The sequence below is a fragment of the Grampus griseus genome (assembly GCF_964374135.1).
Source record: "Grampus griseus genome assembly, chromosome: 11".
NCBI lineage: Eukaryota > Metazoa > Chordata > Mammalia > Artiodactyla > Delphinidae > Grampus > Grampus griseus.
In genome coordinates, this window is record NC_139005.1 from 51,857,729 (window position 1) to 51,874,298 (window position 16,570).

General features: G+C 35.0%; 1 protein-coding gene across 1 annotated transcript in view; it reads left to right on the forward strand.

Annotated features, from left to right (window-relative positions):
• MSRB3 (methionine sulfoxide reductase B3) overlaps positions 1–16,570 on the forward strand; it is a gene marked incomplete at its 5' end in the record, with an annotated part of 164,478 nt that overhangs the window by 22,457 nt on the left and 125,451 nt on the right. Inside the window, 1 exon segment of the mRNA XM_082665631.1 lies at positions 9,175–9,301. Within this exon segment, the coding sequence (XP_082521757.1) occupies positions 9,175–9,301 (127 nt within the window).

Below are 16,570 nucleotides of genomic sequence, written 5' to 3' on the forward strand. Positions count from 1 at the left end.
GTTTTCTCCAAATGGCTGTATGACCTTCAATAGGTCTCTTTATCTCAGTTTTGCTATTGACAAAACAAGTGGTTTGGATCAGTTCATCGTTTCTCCCACTTTTTTTCCACTGAGATACACATGATGGATGATATTTCATGAGCAACATCCTCACATAGTCATACACAGATGATGATCGTAGACTGAGGAACAGATGGTCCAAGCTATGCATTCCTGGTGCTACTTCTACCTCCACCATTTTCTCTTTAATTTTTGGCTGCGTTGGGTCTTTGTTGCTGCGCGCAGGCTTTCTCCCACTCAAGAAGACGTTTCAGAAGGAAATGTGACATTATTAAAGAGATAACTCTAATTTCATCCTAGTTGTTTTGTTAAAAACTTTATCCTCAAACTTCAGCATCTAAAGACAATTTTAAACAAATTACTTGTGAAACACCTTTCAACTAATTATTTTACCTTTGCTGGGTGGTCACTTCATGTTCAAAAATCTATGTATTAGGTGTTAATCAAGATTTTTTTCTGGTTCTAAACTTATTTAATGATACAACTTCTATTATTCTCAATCATTTCCAAAAGTTTGTATTCCTTGATTATTCTACTAGCAGTATATGAATTAATAGTACCATGTACATGATATGGGTTCAATAAATGTGAGAATTTATCAACAAATTAATTTTCCTTTTCTGGAGATAGCACTAATTCACAATTTGTTTTCTTATCCCCTAGCAGACATATACTTTTGTGAATTTCAAGGAGTGGTGCTGAGAAAATTGGGTTGTAGCACTCTGACTGTTACTTTCAGAAATCTGCCATAACTATTCTACTCACTTTGATAAAATAGCTCAAAATTTTGCATTTGCATTTGTCCACAGACTAGATGAAGTAAGAAATGTACTAATTAGCTCTAGAAGTAGTAAGAGGTCTACATACTACTGGTATTATTTTCTAACCATTTGTTTTTTGCTAGACAGCATGGGGTAAGTTATAAATGTATTCCTCTGTCCACCGTTCACTTACTCAATGAGTGCTTATGAAACATTTACTGTGCTTGTTACGGACCAACCGGAGGGCCAGACCAGCAGTTCGCAAAGCGTGGACTAAGGACCCCTGGCATCTGAGAGCTTTGCAAGGGATTCACAAAGGCAAAACTATTTTCAGACTAATGCTACGACCTTATTTTCCTTTTTCACTGTGTTGACATTTGCGTTGATGTTGCAAAAGCCAAAGCAGGTGAAACTGCTGTTGTCTTAGTGTGAAGCTAGGCAGGTGTAGCAAACCTTTTTAGCAGTCATTCCATTCTTCACTAACATCCAAACAGGAGAAAAGGCCATTTTTACTTAAGAATGTCCTTGATGAAGTAAGATTTATATTAATTTTATTAACTCTAGATCTTAAGTGCATATCTTTTATTATTCTGTGTGAAGAAACAAGAAATACACTTTTTTTTTTTTTTTTTTTTGTGGTACGCGGGCCTCTCACTGTTGTGGCCTCTCCCATTGTGGAGCACAGGCTCCGGACGCACAGGCTCAGAGGCCATGGCTCACGGGCCCAGCCGCTCCGCGGCATGTGAGATCTTCCTGGACCAGAGCACGAACCCGTGTCCCCTACATCGGCAGGCAGACTCTCAACCACTGCGCCACCAGGGAAGCCCAAGAAATACACTTTTATAAAGAGCTTCCACATTGCAAAGTACAGTGGCCGTCTCCAGGAAAAAGCACTGGTGCGCTTGTTTGAAACACCATTTCACTTGACAGAATGACCGACAGACAAATGATAGTTATTTAAACTTGGGTATTTGGCAAGTATTTTCTCAAAAATGAATGAAGTGATTCTGTCACTTTAAGGAAAACAACTGACTGTATTGTCGGCAATGATAAAATTCGAGATTTCAAGTTAAAAAATAAAATTTTGGAAGGCTTGTATCTGCCACTGTGAGCTTGACAGCTTCTCAACATTTAACGATTTATCTGATGAAATCAGTGGTGACATTAATGAATATTTTTGATATTGATAATGTAATGTGTCAGCATGTGAAAGATCTGCATAACCCATTGAACCAATGTTTTCCAAATGAACAGTGCGTGATGTTACAAAATCATGCAAAGTTAAAAGATCCAGTCAAAATGTAAGATAGACCAATGAAATTTAATGTAATAGTATGAAAAGTTCATTGACAATACATAGTTTTAGATTATCATTGTTGAATTTTGGTGTAATATCAAAGAAGAATGTCTACAGTTATCTGAAAAAGCTATTAAAATATTCGTCCCTTTTCCAACTACTTATCTGAGTGAGGCGAGATTTCATTCATGAATATACTTCAACCAAAACAACATATCACAACAGATTGAATGCAGAAGCAGAGATGAGAATCCAGCTGTTTTCTGTTAAGCCAGATATTAAAGAGACTTGATTTGCAAAAAAAGTATAAAACTCTTCTCATTAAATATATATTTTGTTTGTTTTGAATAATATAGTTATTTTTCACTGAAAATGTCATTTTTGTAATATGTATTGTTATTTTTATTTTTGTTATTCTTAATGGAATAAGCAAATGTTTTAAAAATTACTCAGCTTTAATTCTAATATAGTAAATATTGATGGGTATAACCACATAAACGAAAAGCATTTGGGGTCCTTGATAACTTTTTTAGGAGTGTAAAGAGATCCTAAGATCAAAAAGTTTAAAAAATGGCTAACCCTGGAGATATTGAAGAAAATGTTCTTCTTTATGCAACTTTTCTTCAGTTCCCAACCCCCCATATCCCTGCCACTCCCTCTCCCAAAGCTGGAGGCAATTCTCCTTCCCCTGAAATTCCATGTACTTTACTTCTACCTCTGTAAAGGCATTGAGTACATATTTTATGTTTCCATCTAAGCTAATATGCTTTTTGACAGCACAGACTATATCTTACATCTTTGCATATTCATCAGCTCCTAAAACATTGTTTTCCATGTAGTAAGAATTTATACAGGTGAGCTGAGTAAAATTTGGTATCTTAAAATTGTTATCTCTAGGGACTTCCCTGGCAGTGGAGTGGTTAAGACTTTGCCTTCCAGTGCAGGGGGTGCAGGTTCGATCCCTGGTTGGGGAGCTAAGATCCCATGCCTTGAGGCCAAAAAACCAAAACATAAAACAGAAACAATATTGTAACAAATTCAATAAAGACTTTAAAAATTGTCCACATCAAAGAATAAATAAAATAAAATGTGTCTATTTAAAAAAAAAGTGTTATCTCTAAATGGTTTGGAAGATTGAGGATTCTGAGTAGCCAGGGTTCTATTGTTTCTTATAACAAATACAGAAAGATCTCTGCTTAATAAAAGAGATGCCCGATTCTGCAATTTGGCCAATTGATTTTGAGAAGTAAATGACTGATTGATCATTCATTCAGCAAACATTAGTTGAGCATAAACTGGGTGCCAGGTATAGAACTTTATTGTAGACATTTAAATTAGTGGTTTCCAAATGCTAGTCCATGATGAAGTGCCTTCTTTTCGTAAAGAAATGAGAAAAATAGCAACAATGAAATGTTTTCCCACAAAACTTAAATATATTATTCAAAAGTATGTTCTTTATCTTGAGATTGCTTTCTGAGTTCTTGGTGTTAATATAATTTTCTTTTCTGATATTATGGTGAGATTAGGGTTTGGCGCTTTTTGTTTTTATTTTGTCCTTACCTGACAAAATTCAAATTTGTCAACTGTTGGCTGGCCCTTGCAGTTTGGGGGGGACATTTTACTAGCTTGTGGAAAACCACTGATGTAGACATTCTTTTGGCATTTATTGGAAAGGGATTTGACCTTTAGGTGGTTTGACGCTTTAAATCCACTAGCACAATCAGCTCATTTATTCTTGAGCTAATTACCAACTTTGTAAGTTCCCCGCTTCCCTGTTTATATCATCTCTTTGGCAGTTGATTGTTCAACTGCAAGGAAAGAAGTGAAAGGAAATAAAAATAAACCCAAACCCAAAAGCTAACAAACTAACGTTAGTCAAATTTTGGATGTCAGAGTTCTAGGGGTTAAAAAAGATGGAGAAGTAAAAGTTTTTGACCAAAATAGGGCATTTGAATTATCTAGATCTCAAGTCAGATTGCACTTTCAACTTCCCACCTCTTCACAGAAACTGCTGATTCCTATGAAGGAACCAACTGGTTTTAATTTAGATTCTTACATTTAAGCACCATTAACAGTTGAGATGGCAGAGATAGCAGGGTGGGAAATGATGATCCAGAAAACTCATTTCCATAGAATCAGTTATTTATATAGTCATTCTTTCACTCAATAAATGAATGGCTGTTAGGTGCCAGGTATTGGGATACAAAGATGAAAAAGACACTGTCCCTATGCTTAAGAGGTTTATAATCTAGAAGAGGGAGACAGAGATGTAGGCAAATCAGTGCCTTGAAAATTGTTGTAGGGGATATGACATCATGCTTTGTGCCTCACTGGGGACCCAAATGGGAGAAGTTAGGAGTGGTGGGAGTTGGGAGTGGTGAAAGGACAGTAAGGATATGGAATGAAGAAAGGTGTGGAGGTGGAAATAGGAAACAGCAGACCTATTTGGGGGAAGTTATGAGTATATTGGTATAGCAGGAGCATGGGGTGGGTTGGAATGTGGAGGTATGGCAAGAGAAAGGGGTGAAGAGTTAGGCAGCAGCTAGATGTAGAACTTTAGTTGCTTTGTTCAGGAATTTGGATGTTATCCAAAGGATTTACCAGAATGTGTTCTGTGGGATGGCGATAGGAAAGGAAGGGGTTTTGTAAGGTCAAAACCATTTGAGAGGCACCAGTTGAGAGAAAGTTAAGCAGGTGCATTTTATTGTAAAGCCTCTCAGACCCTTTATATTGAGTAGCATTTCCATTACTAAATTTGTTTGAAGGGGTATTGCCTGTTTCACAGAACATGGTTTGGGAAACCCTGCAATATGCAATGGGGAATCATTAAAAAATTTAAGCAGAAAATTATAGACAATTACGTAATCTAATTCTATTCTCAACACATAGTGTGATACTGCTCATTAGGTATTGTTCAACCCATATTTTTTAACACCAAATAATTTCAAAGTGATGTGCTAGATATTCTGGGAGATTAGAAAGATGTGTAAATTGTGACTGGCATTAAAAAAAAATATTGGTTATCTATAAATGTTATTCATCGGTGCAATTATTTGAGTCAAAAGCAATACAAAAGTGAAGAAGTTGAGGATAAACTTGAGGAATTATAGATTTTCTGGGTGGTTTTTGCTCAGTGCTGATTTCTAGGAGGTGTTTAATGCTAATTCTTTTCCCAAAGATTGTCACCACTTAGAAGAATGTGCTTCTTTTGCCTCTTTTTGGACTTAGGATTGTTTCTGGCTAGGGTCCTCATCCAAGCAGCTCAGGGAGCACAATGGGAAAAAAGCTGCCTAACTGAAACTCAGATATTTTTGCGGGGGGAGTGGGAGGAGTAGCTGTTGGTTTGTTTGACTCTCAAAAGTACCGTATTATCAACATATTGAAGCTTTGGTAGGTGCAAGTGGACTCAATTCTAGGCATCTTTAGGTTATATATCCTAAAGATGTATCCAAGGCATTTAGAGAAACGATTTGAAGGTGAAAGGGAAAGAGGAGCTGCATGTGGTGGGACAGAAAGATTAAATCTATCAGCCACATTGTCTATTAGGAGAACATAGAATCAGAGTGTCTAGAGTGGATTGGTAACAACCTCAGGCTTTTCATTGCCAGTTGTGTAGTGGTCAAGAGCACTGGCCCTGGAACTATAACAGATGGCTTGGGTTCAAATCTGTTAAATCTTTCCGTCCAGTTACTTAAGGGCTGTGCTTCTTACCAGCCGTTAACATCTTATGTAGATTACTTAACCTCCCTACGCCTCAATCTCTACATCTAAAAATGGGAAAATGATAATATGTACCTTATAAGTTCCTGATGATTAAAAGAGCTAACAAATATGAAGTGCTTAGAACGGTGCCTGCCATATGGCAAGGGTTTCATCGACTATTATCCTGAGGAGATCTTTATCCTACCATGGAAATCAATCCAAGAGTAGTGCATCTTCTGGCCTAAATAGGATTCTATGTTTGCAGAATGGCCTGCTAACCCTAAGTAGGATTGGGTATAAATGGACTGTTAGAAATTTCCAATTCATATAATTCTGAAATAAAGCAAATATTTGTATATTTAAATAATAATAAGAGCTAATGTTTGTGAGCATATACTATGTGCCAGGAGTTATTTCAAGCACTTTTTACCAATTAACTTATTTAATTGTTATTTTTGAGTTGAGGAAGCTAAGGCACTGAGAGGGTAAGCAACTTTTCCAAGGTAACACAATTCCTTAGGAGCCGGACAAGGATTCAAACTCAGGTAGTCTGATCTCATAGATCACACCCATCCATTGTGATATATCTTTCATCTAAATGTATTCTGCATTTTAGATTGGTTTGTCAGTGTTTGATTTCATTTATTGCAAACATAAACTAAGAAAAACTAAGTGGGGACTTCCCTGGTGGCCAGTGGTAAAGAATCCGCCTTGCAACGCAGGGGATGCAGGTTCGATCCCTGGTCAGGGAACTAAGATCCCACAATGCCGCGGGGCAACTGAGCCCGTGTGCCACAGCTGTTGAGCTCGTGTGCCTCAACTAGAGAGCCTGCGTGCCACAGCTACAGAGCCCATGTGCCCTGAAGCTGGTGCACCACAACAAAAGATCCCGCATGCCTCAACAAAGATCCTGCGAGCCGCAACTAAGACCCTATGCAGCCAAAAATAAAATAAAAAATAAATAAATATTTTTTTTAAAAAAAAAGAAAGAAAAACTAAGTGGAAGAACATTAGTTAAAAATTAAATTTGTTAAAAAAATTAAATTTGTTAAATCATTTCAGCATAAAAATATTCATTTTTCTGTTCTAAAGAACAGTTGCTCCTGGTGTCACATGTTAGAGCCATATTAACTATGATTCTTTTGTGGAATATAACTATGAGTTTGATTTCACCAAGGCATCCAGATGCATGTATCCATTCTTTAGAACTGTTTTTCACTTTCCACCTCAGCTACATTTTTTCAGGGTAGTGTGTACGTAATGTCACTTTATATGCATTTTTGCAAAATTAGCTACTTTTTCAGTTATCCTTGCAAACATTAAAATAATTAGGGTTATATCAAATCCTAACCTATGAAATGCATGCTTTGTAGGATTTGACAATGGAGAGCACTGTGATAAATTGTACTTTTGCATTCTTCAGTGTAAAAAAGGTTAGATAGCTCTAAAAGTAATCACATTGTTGCTCTACTTTGTTGGTGCTAATGTAGCTGGGTTCACTTTTAAAGAAAACTGGGCAAAACTAATTTGCCACTAGATGGAGCCCTGGCTATTTGGGTAGAAATAAATGCAACCGGCAGAACATTAAATCACTCCGTCATATCATGCTGGAGGGCCCCCTGGTATTTGAGGCCCTCAGCTTTTCATTGTAGAATGCATCTTTGTTCTTTGCCTGACCTGCAGAGTGACATCACTCCCTTTCTTCCTGTGCGCTGGCTTTGACACAAGCCAGATGGCCGTGGCCATCGGTAGGCGCGCAGGCCGCCTGGTACAGCAGTTGATGAAACAGGATAGGAAGACGTTTTATAGTCAGCTGCAGGAGCACAATGAGGCTGCAGCTTTGCTAAGTAATTACATTTACCGTGCGTACTTTATTCCTCACAGAGAAGGTCACAGGAAAAAAATACATTTTTATTTATAGTGTTGTGAGGTATAGACCTTTGATCTTTTATTAGTCAGTAGTCTGCTCCAAAGGAATGCTCTATTTTCCCTGCTCTGCAGTCACTCGTGAAAAATGACATGTTTATTTATGTTTAATGGTTCTTTCAGGCTGTGCATTGTGATACTTACCTTCCCTCTTCCTCCCTTTTGTCTCCAGTTAGTAACACAAAAATGTTTTAGTTTTGTAGTGAGTTTAGTTTGGAGAAATCAGAGTTCAGGCATGTTAATACAAGCAGATTTGTGTCAGATATACTCCAGAATGATTTGGTAAAATATATTACTGTTTATTATGTGTTTGTTCTTCGAGGAGGTCAGAAGAGACCAGGAGCAGACTTTTATTTTGGGGGGGTGGGGTGAGGGATGAGGGTCAGGAAATGAACGAGACGTTAAATTTATATCCATTTTTGGACATTTAGTAGTTAAGGTCACTTATAATGCTAATTTAAAATAAAATATTAGAAGTTACTGTTAATTTAGTATCTTCCACCTTCATTAGAAGTTAATCTTTACCAACTGAAAGATTGTACAAAACTTTAAGGAAAATCCTAGCTGAACTTTTCTTTAAAGTTTAACATTCACCCAGTTTTGAGATCCTTCCACATGATTCATTTCCAAAAGCTTTAAAAAATATTTTTACCCTTTTTAAGGCTAGATTTTGAACACTATTTACAGAATTGATCTAGAAATTATAAATCATAAAATCAAATGAAAATTCATGGTTGATATGCCTTCTTCAAACTTAACACTATTTATAAAGTGAAGCCTCCTAGTTGTCCTTAGGTTATTTGACTCTATTTTTTTAAAAATATGAAACTCTAACAAAAGAAATCTCTTAATCTTACACTATTTTGCAGTATTCTCCAGGGAGGGAGATTTGCAAATAATTGCTGGAAGAAGGCAGCGTGGTATGAGGAGAGAGCGGGACTTTGTAGTTGTATAGAACAAGGTTTTCTAATTTTTTTTCCACTGGCTATTTGCTTTGTGCCCTTGGACCTTTGAGCCTTGGCTTCCTCACATGTGTATTGGGTGATAAAACCTACCTTCTAGCTTTATTGTAAGAATTAAATGATGTAATATATTTATATTTGGCCCTAGACAGTTCCTGTCACTTGTTAGGAACTCAGTAAATGTTAATTCCTTTCAACTGTTTTAAACTTCGTCTCTTTTCTCAACCTCTTGCAAAATGTGTTCACAGATTACACTGCTATTATATAGTGTGTATTTTATTCATAAGATATAAATAAGCCTGGGTTGAAAGTAAGCCCACCATATGAAAAATAGGCATTTGAAATTTATTAGCACTGTGTGTGTGTTCAGTTCCAGATAAAACCGTAACCATCAATCGTGCAGTGAATGTGTTTAACATTTGTGATGTTTTAATTTGTTTTTGTTTTCTTTTTTTGTCTTACTCAGCTCTTGCCCCTGTTCTTTGCCTCTCGTTTTGTTGGTGAAGATATCACAGTGATGTCTGCATTCAACCTGCTGCATTTGGTGACAAAGAACCAGCCAGTAGCCCTGCGAGCCTGTGGGCTTCCCTCAGGTTGCTGCTTCTTGTACTATACTTAGTAAGGGCACTGGTCTGGGTGGGGGAGTGTTTCTGCTGCAGGAAATGATACACCATAATCCTTTGCTGAATTTCGTTTTCTTTTACTTGGGCCCTAATTTGAAGACGGAAATTGGTTATAAATCACCACTCTGCTTTGAGTACCATTCATTTCCACAGTCCTTACAACCCCTGGAAACATTGTCCAGTTTCCTCGCTCAGTATATAATTGTCACTAATATTTCATGATATCTTCTTGTTCTTTAACGCACACTACAATCTGAAAATCGTAATGTTCATAAGAGGCTGGCAGCCTTGATAAGAAACTGCTCCAAATCACACAAAATAGGACATTCATCTCGTTAAAGGATAATGAAAATGCTTTTCATTCCACATGTGGTCATTCCTTTAGAAAGAAAAAATTAAAACGAGCAACTTTAGTGTAATAAAGTTAGTTATTATAAAGAAAACATGTTCTATTTAACAATGAACAAATAAAGAGAACTAATATAGCATGTGTTCACTGGTTCTTAAATTAGAGCCACCACCCTTTTTAAAAATGGGAGTTTAAGCATTTAAACAACTGAGACATAAAAGTCCAAAATTTTATTATGTGCTTATTTCATGTTTAATATTTTAATTTTATTATGAAAATCACTATGGCCAGATATAGTCTGTGAACATTATTGTCAATATTATTTATATTTTCTTTTAGTATACATATCTCTATTACTATACTGTATAAAGAATTTAATTCCAACTCATTAAATATTCATTGAATATTAACTATGAGTGCCAGACATTGTGTGAAGCAGTGAGGATACAATGATAAACAAGATCAAGCCAATTTCTTTAACAAGCACAAGATGGAGTTGGAACTGTGTGAAGACCATTGAACCATATGGTGATAAGACTAGACTAAAAGTATTTATGCCTGGGATGTTAGGGGAATCCAGAAGATGCTTCTAGCTCTTTGCTTAGGGGAAGAGATTTTGGAAGGGAGGGAAGGTCTCTGAAGCTTAAGGAGGGCTTCATGGAGGATATAGTGCTTGAGTTGAATTTCAAACTATGAGCAAGAGTTAGCCAGATGTCCAAGGAGAGGGAAGGACATTTCTAATATATGAAGTAGTGTGGGAAAAACATGAAGACCTGAAAGAGCAAGGTATGTTCAGAGAAATGCAGGTTACTTAATATGGCTAGCTTGGGTAGGTGAGGGCAAGTAGAAGAGGTAAGGAAGGTAGCCAAATCATGTAGTGCCTTATATGATGTTTTAAAAAATTTAAATCTTGGGGAAGGGAGGAAGGGGGAGTAAAATGACTTGATTTGCATTTTATAAGGATTATTGATTTAGTATGATGGAAGGTTCAGTGCTAGTTCCAGATATTTCTATGAGAAGGTGGAGATGGCAACTTAATTAAAAGGCTTAATTAGAAGGATAAGGCTTTTGTCTTGAAGCTGTACTTGAATAGTAAATGCACTATTTTTTTAAAAAAAATAGATTTTATGTCTAGTTGTGGTGACTTGAGAGGCCAATGAAGCTTAATGCATGGGGTCCACAACCACTCTTCCTGACACTTTCGCTTCCCCTACCCCGCCATGCCCCTGCATGCCACCATTGAGTATGTTGGAGGAGCTTGAGGCTGGAGGGACTCATGAGGTACTGAGAGCCTTAACAATGATCATTACAGTAGGTTTGGGAAGAAGGGGATAGATAAGAGAGAAATTCAAGTTGTAGGACTGACAAGGTTTATTTGTTGAATTGTATGTAAGCTTGAGGGAGAGCATCAACCAATGTAGTTCCTGTGCCATGTGGAACTTTTCCATAATGATATACTACATATAATAATTGTAGTATGAAAGTTATTTAACTGATACATAACCATGTTTTCCACTGGAAAAAAAAAAACAACCCAAGATATGAGAGCACTAGCATAGTTCTTGTAACATGAGTTTGTCATACACCAAGGAGGCTAAGTATTTACAGAAGCTTATTAATTAACATGGTATCCCTCGATATATGACAACTGTGGGATTAAAGTGTTTCATAATGAAATTGTTTAATCAAAATATGTGTCTTTAAATTTTGATATCAAATGATTCGAAGATAAATTCAACAAAGCTGGTAATGTTTAAGAAGTAACCATTATAGTACAATGCTTGAGCACACAAATTCTGGAATCTGACTGGATCTGAATTCCGGCTTTGCCACTTAACTGGCTGTGTGCCTTGGCTTCCTTGTTCGTAAAATGGGGATAATAATAGTACTTACCTGAAAGGGCTGCTGTGAGAATGAAATAGGTTAGGATGTGGAAAGCGCTTAGAACAGTGGCTGGCATGTAGTAAGCACTATATATAAATGTTCACTAGTTCACTGTAGACATCTGTATCAATATACATACATATATATTTTGTATTTTTCTAGTACAATAGACTTTTAAAAACATTTAAATATGTCCCATCTTTCATTTAACTATTTTTACTTTAATCGGAACCACAAATGCACTTTATGTTTGAGAAATAACCATCTCAATCTGTTGTTTTGATCTCTTTATTTTACTTATACATCCTGCTGAACCAGATTCAAGTCCTATAAACATACAACACATTTCTTTTATTCTTACTATCCAGTACTGATGGAAGCTCAGAGAGACTCGGTCTTTCTTACTTAGGGCTTGTAAACCCATTTTATTTTGATAAATGATTTGACTAAAATAGTATTCCATAATTTCTTAGCCATTCAAGCACCCGGTATTTTTTAAAGTGTTATGAGACTCAGTCTTCCAGTGTCCACGTATTTTATAACTTTGATGTTAGCAAAATCTTTGTTACCATCCATTTCTCTGACAGAATTTTACTCTTAGAAACATAAATATGTTGAAGAAATTGCTAAGTTTAACAATAATGTGAAACAAACTATTTAAATTTTGAAAAATAAAAATGAAATTGAAATGGAAATTCTGGTCTTTATCACTTTATACAAGTAGAAAGGGAAGAGGTCAAAATTGGAGATATAGGAAATTAAGGTAAAAGTTTGACGTCTTGCTTTAATTTACTGTTCCCTGGTCAAAACCCATCGCAACAAAAATCTCTGTAAATCAAAAAGATTTCTGCTCCCTAGCCAGTACCCTACTAATTTTAGTTTTTATTCAATATGAAATAATTCCAGAACTGAAAAATAATTGGAACAGGCTCTTAAAGTTGATTATAACTGGATTGACCTATATGAAGGCCATATTCCAGAAGGCTGACCTATCATTTTTCAGCTTCGACTTCCTTTTCTTCTTATTTTTAAATAAGGCATAATTTCAATTTAGAGCTTATTAAGTGCATCTGAGTTATGGTTTGCTCATGTTTGTAATTAAAGGTAATTTTTTTTTCTCTCAGAGCTCTTCTTAATTTCCTATAGCAGTTTCTTTTATGTATTAAAAAGAGCACTGGAATAGGAGTCAGAAAACTAACCACAGCTTTGTCATTAACTTGTGAGACCTTGAACGTATCAGTAAACCTCTCCAGATCTCAGTCTTTATTTTTCAAATGAGGAATTTAAATTAGATAATCTATTCAGTTCTGAAATTCTGTGATTTTATGAACTATCATTGTTTTTACTTTGGCTTTGGGTTAGTCAAATCTTAAAACTCAGTACTAATTAATGGCTGGGAATTTATAGAAAAATCTGCTTGGTTGTGGTGGGAGGACAGAAATATTTTCCATGTTTGAACATTAGAATTCCTTGCATCTAAATCAAGACTGAAGCATTATCTTAGGAGGGATTAGGAAGCACAATTTTATACATAGTTTCACTGCTTGATAGAAATGAAGTCTAATTGTAGGTTAGACTAGATATCATGGTAGCTTTCAGCCAAGTGAGAGTATTTGTCTAAATAGTACTAATTACAGTGATAAATTGTGCTTTTCTCTAACATCATACACATAATATGTGGTTGTTACTCTTGACTTTAGTGGCATATTTAACAGTCTCCATGAATTGAAGAGCCACTCGGCAGTTTATGCAGCTTGTAAAGATATTATGTCATAATATTCCAATGCAGAAATTAGAAGTCTTAAAGACAGAAATTTTGCAAATGGTGTTTGCAAGTCATAGACTATCATCTGTGTAAGTACAGCTCTCTAAGAATCAGGGGCTTGTGGCTCCAGAGCTTAGCACAGTGCCTGGCACTTAATAAATATTTGTTAAATGAATGAATAAACATTTGGAAAGTTTACATATAGGTGAAGTGATAGCTATAACAGACAGTACAAATTTATTTGAGGCTTTTTTGGGTCTCAAATAAATCTAATGAGGACATTAAATTAAAGTTCAGCGTTTGGTTGCCTTTTGAATATATTGTAAAAAAACTTTCTCTTTTCTCACTTTATTGCATTAATACAATATGGTAGATTTCTCAGGTATAAATCACATTGTAGCTAAACAAATAACAACAACAGCACACACAAAAAAAATGGTAACACAGATTCAAAGTATATTATCCAAACTTGCTTTTACTTCTTCTCTCAAACAATTTGAGTTTTGGTGATAAACTGTTTGAGGAAGGGAATAAGTACATATTACACTTACCATGAGAACTAAGAACTCTGTTTCTTTTGATTGCTTTTCTCTGGAGCAAATTAATATTGTTTGCTGTGCTTTAAGTTCTGCATTTGTAAAGAGGAAATACAGATAAGCACCAGAGCAATACCCATAAACAAGGAATACTACTATTCAAGTTTGAGCTGGCACTATTTCATTAATAGCATCTGACATTGTATTTACCTTAAAAAAATTGAAGTCATTGGTGTGTTGTTCACTTACTGAATAGATTGGTTTTCTATATTAGTTTTAATTTTTAACCATTTTGCGTCCTGAAAACACGAACCATTTCCATGTTTTTTTGTGGGTTTTTTTGATAAAAGTTATGGCTTTTCTCCTCCAGAAAATACATATGTGCACCTATACAATTTTTCATATAATTTCAAGATTTTTTATTAGATATTCTGATACTCATAAGAGAGGTCTCTTTGACCACAGATTCAGAGCCTGCCTTCTAAACACAAAACAATATAAAAACTCTAGTCAGAATGTATAATTTCCTATTTCTGTATTGATATCACCAATGAAATTCTCTCCCATGAGTTCAGTTTAATGCCTTCTATTCTCCAACTTCACCATTCTTACATGTTCATCTTACCTAACTTATTTATTTGTATTGAAAGTGCTTTGGGGGAGTTTTTTTTTAAGAAACAAATGTTTTTTTAAGACAATAGACATTCAAATTTCAACTCCCCTAATTCACAAAATAATTTGCAATTAATTGATTGAACGGTATCTACTTTTCCCAGTAGATGGCACTAGATTTACATTCTTTCACCGCATGAAAGGTTATTGATATCATTAGCACATAGGTGCATTGTGAAAACTTAAAAGTATGTAAAGAATATTCAGTTAAGAACACATGGATTTACAACCACAAATTTTTCTGCTTATATGATGTTCAAACAGTATTTGTAGAGTGCAAAACCTTTTTCCATTTTCAACAGGATTCCAACTCCCTTGTGCTTGGACGTCTGATCGAAATTGTCTATCATGTGTAGACTTTCTATAAACTAAAACACGTTTTCATAAATTAACTTATCTTGTATCCAAATAGCTGATTTAACAGTAATTTATAGTTTTATATGTAGCTAAATTTTCTTCAGCAGACCACCCAAGAATTAAAGAAAATTTCACATTTTGTTTTGCTATGTTTTGAATTTTTATAGAATCTTGAAAATGTTATGAGTTTAACGTGTTGACTGTTAAGCATGAATCCTTTTCTGCATGAATAAAAATACTTTTGGAAGCTAAGAAAAATTATATTTAAAATGTTGATTAATGAGTACTCTAATGCAGCTATATTCTTTTCTAAAACAAAATGTTTTAGTAGCTCTGTGATATAACAAAGTATTAGTTAACGCTGAAAAGTTGCTGTACAGCATATGATTATTAGATGAGTTTTAAAAGTCGTTTGTGCACAAGGCTAAATTGCTATAGAATGATAAATACATCTGTATGAATAAGGTGTTGGGCATATGGTTTGTTAAATGTGGATTTTGTTAATTTTTTCTTAAATATAGAATAAATTCTTCACATACATTAATAATTATAAAATACATAGCAAAATCTAGTAGCAACAGAGATAAAATGGGCATGAACAAAAAGTAAATTTTAATTTTGTTTGAGAAATTCTCTAATTAACGACTAAAGAATATAAAATATTATCAGTTCTGAAAACAAATGATAATTCTACAGAGTTAATTTATCTAGACAATATGCACTTTTGGGGAATCATATAGGTAGAATTATTAGAAGTTTATTTATCTAAACATGTTCACAGTAATTTACCTGACAGATCATAGAAGGATTTATTAAAACGAGCCATCTTTTGCTCTTAACAAACACGTGTTTAATGAAGGAGTGGAACGTGAATGAGAGTTCACAAAGAGTCGCTAATATTGAGGCTAAATACTTGATGAATATTCATTGTCAGTCTTTTCTAGCTTATAGCTTCATCCCAAACATTTTATTTAGAGACTGAATTTCTTATGGCCGCTTTTGCTAGATACATTTTAATTTAAAATGCTTTGAATAGATTTTACCGAGATGCAGTGGCAAATTATCTCTAATTATTTTTGTGTCTTTGCATTTGAAATCAACCATCTGAAAATTTAAAATCCCCATTTTATTTATTTTAATTACCTCGTTTTTCTCTCTTTTTTACATTTAGTATATTTGCTCTTGTATTAGTCACTTAAAAATGCATGTCATAAAAATATACCATGGGGACTTCCCTGGGGGTCCAGTGGTTAAGACTCCATGCTTCCACTGTAGGGGGTGCAGGTTCAATCCCTGGTCGGAAAACTAAGATCCTGTATGCTGTGTACATATATACACACACACACACACACACACACCATGTGATGACAAACATATCCGTTATTTAGGTGATTTTTCAGAGCTACACATTTATAGAATTTAAATTTACTCAGTTACTACTATGGTTAGCATTTCCTTCAACACTAGATATATTTATTGTATTCAACCACGTAATTGCAAGTGAAGAATGGACTGCTAATCTAACTCGCTAGATTACTTAAATTTTAAGCAAGCAAAGATAATCTAAAATTCTATAGCTATAGTTTTTAAGATTTTGTTTTGTTACGGAAATGCATATTCGCTCACAGAATATGCTCTTCGTGGCATATTCCGTTTTGATTAATAGTTTAATATTT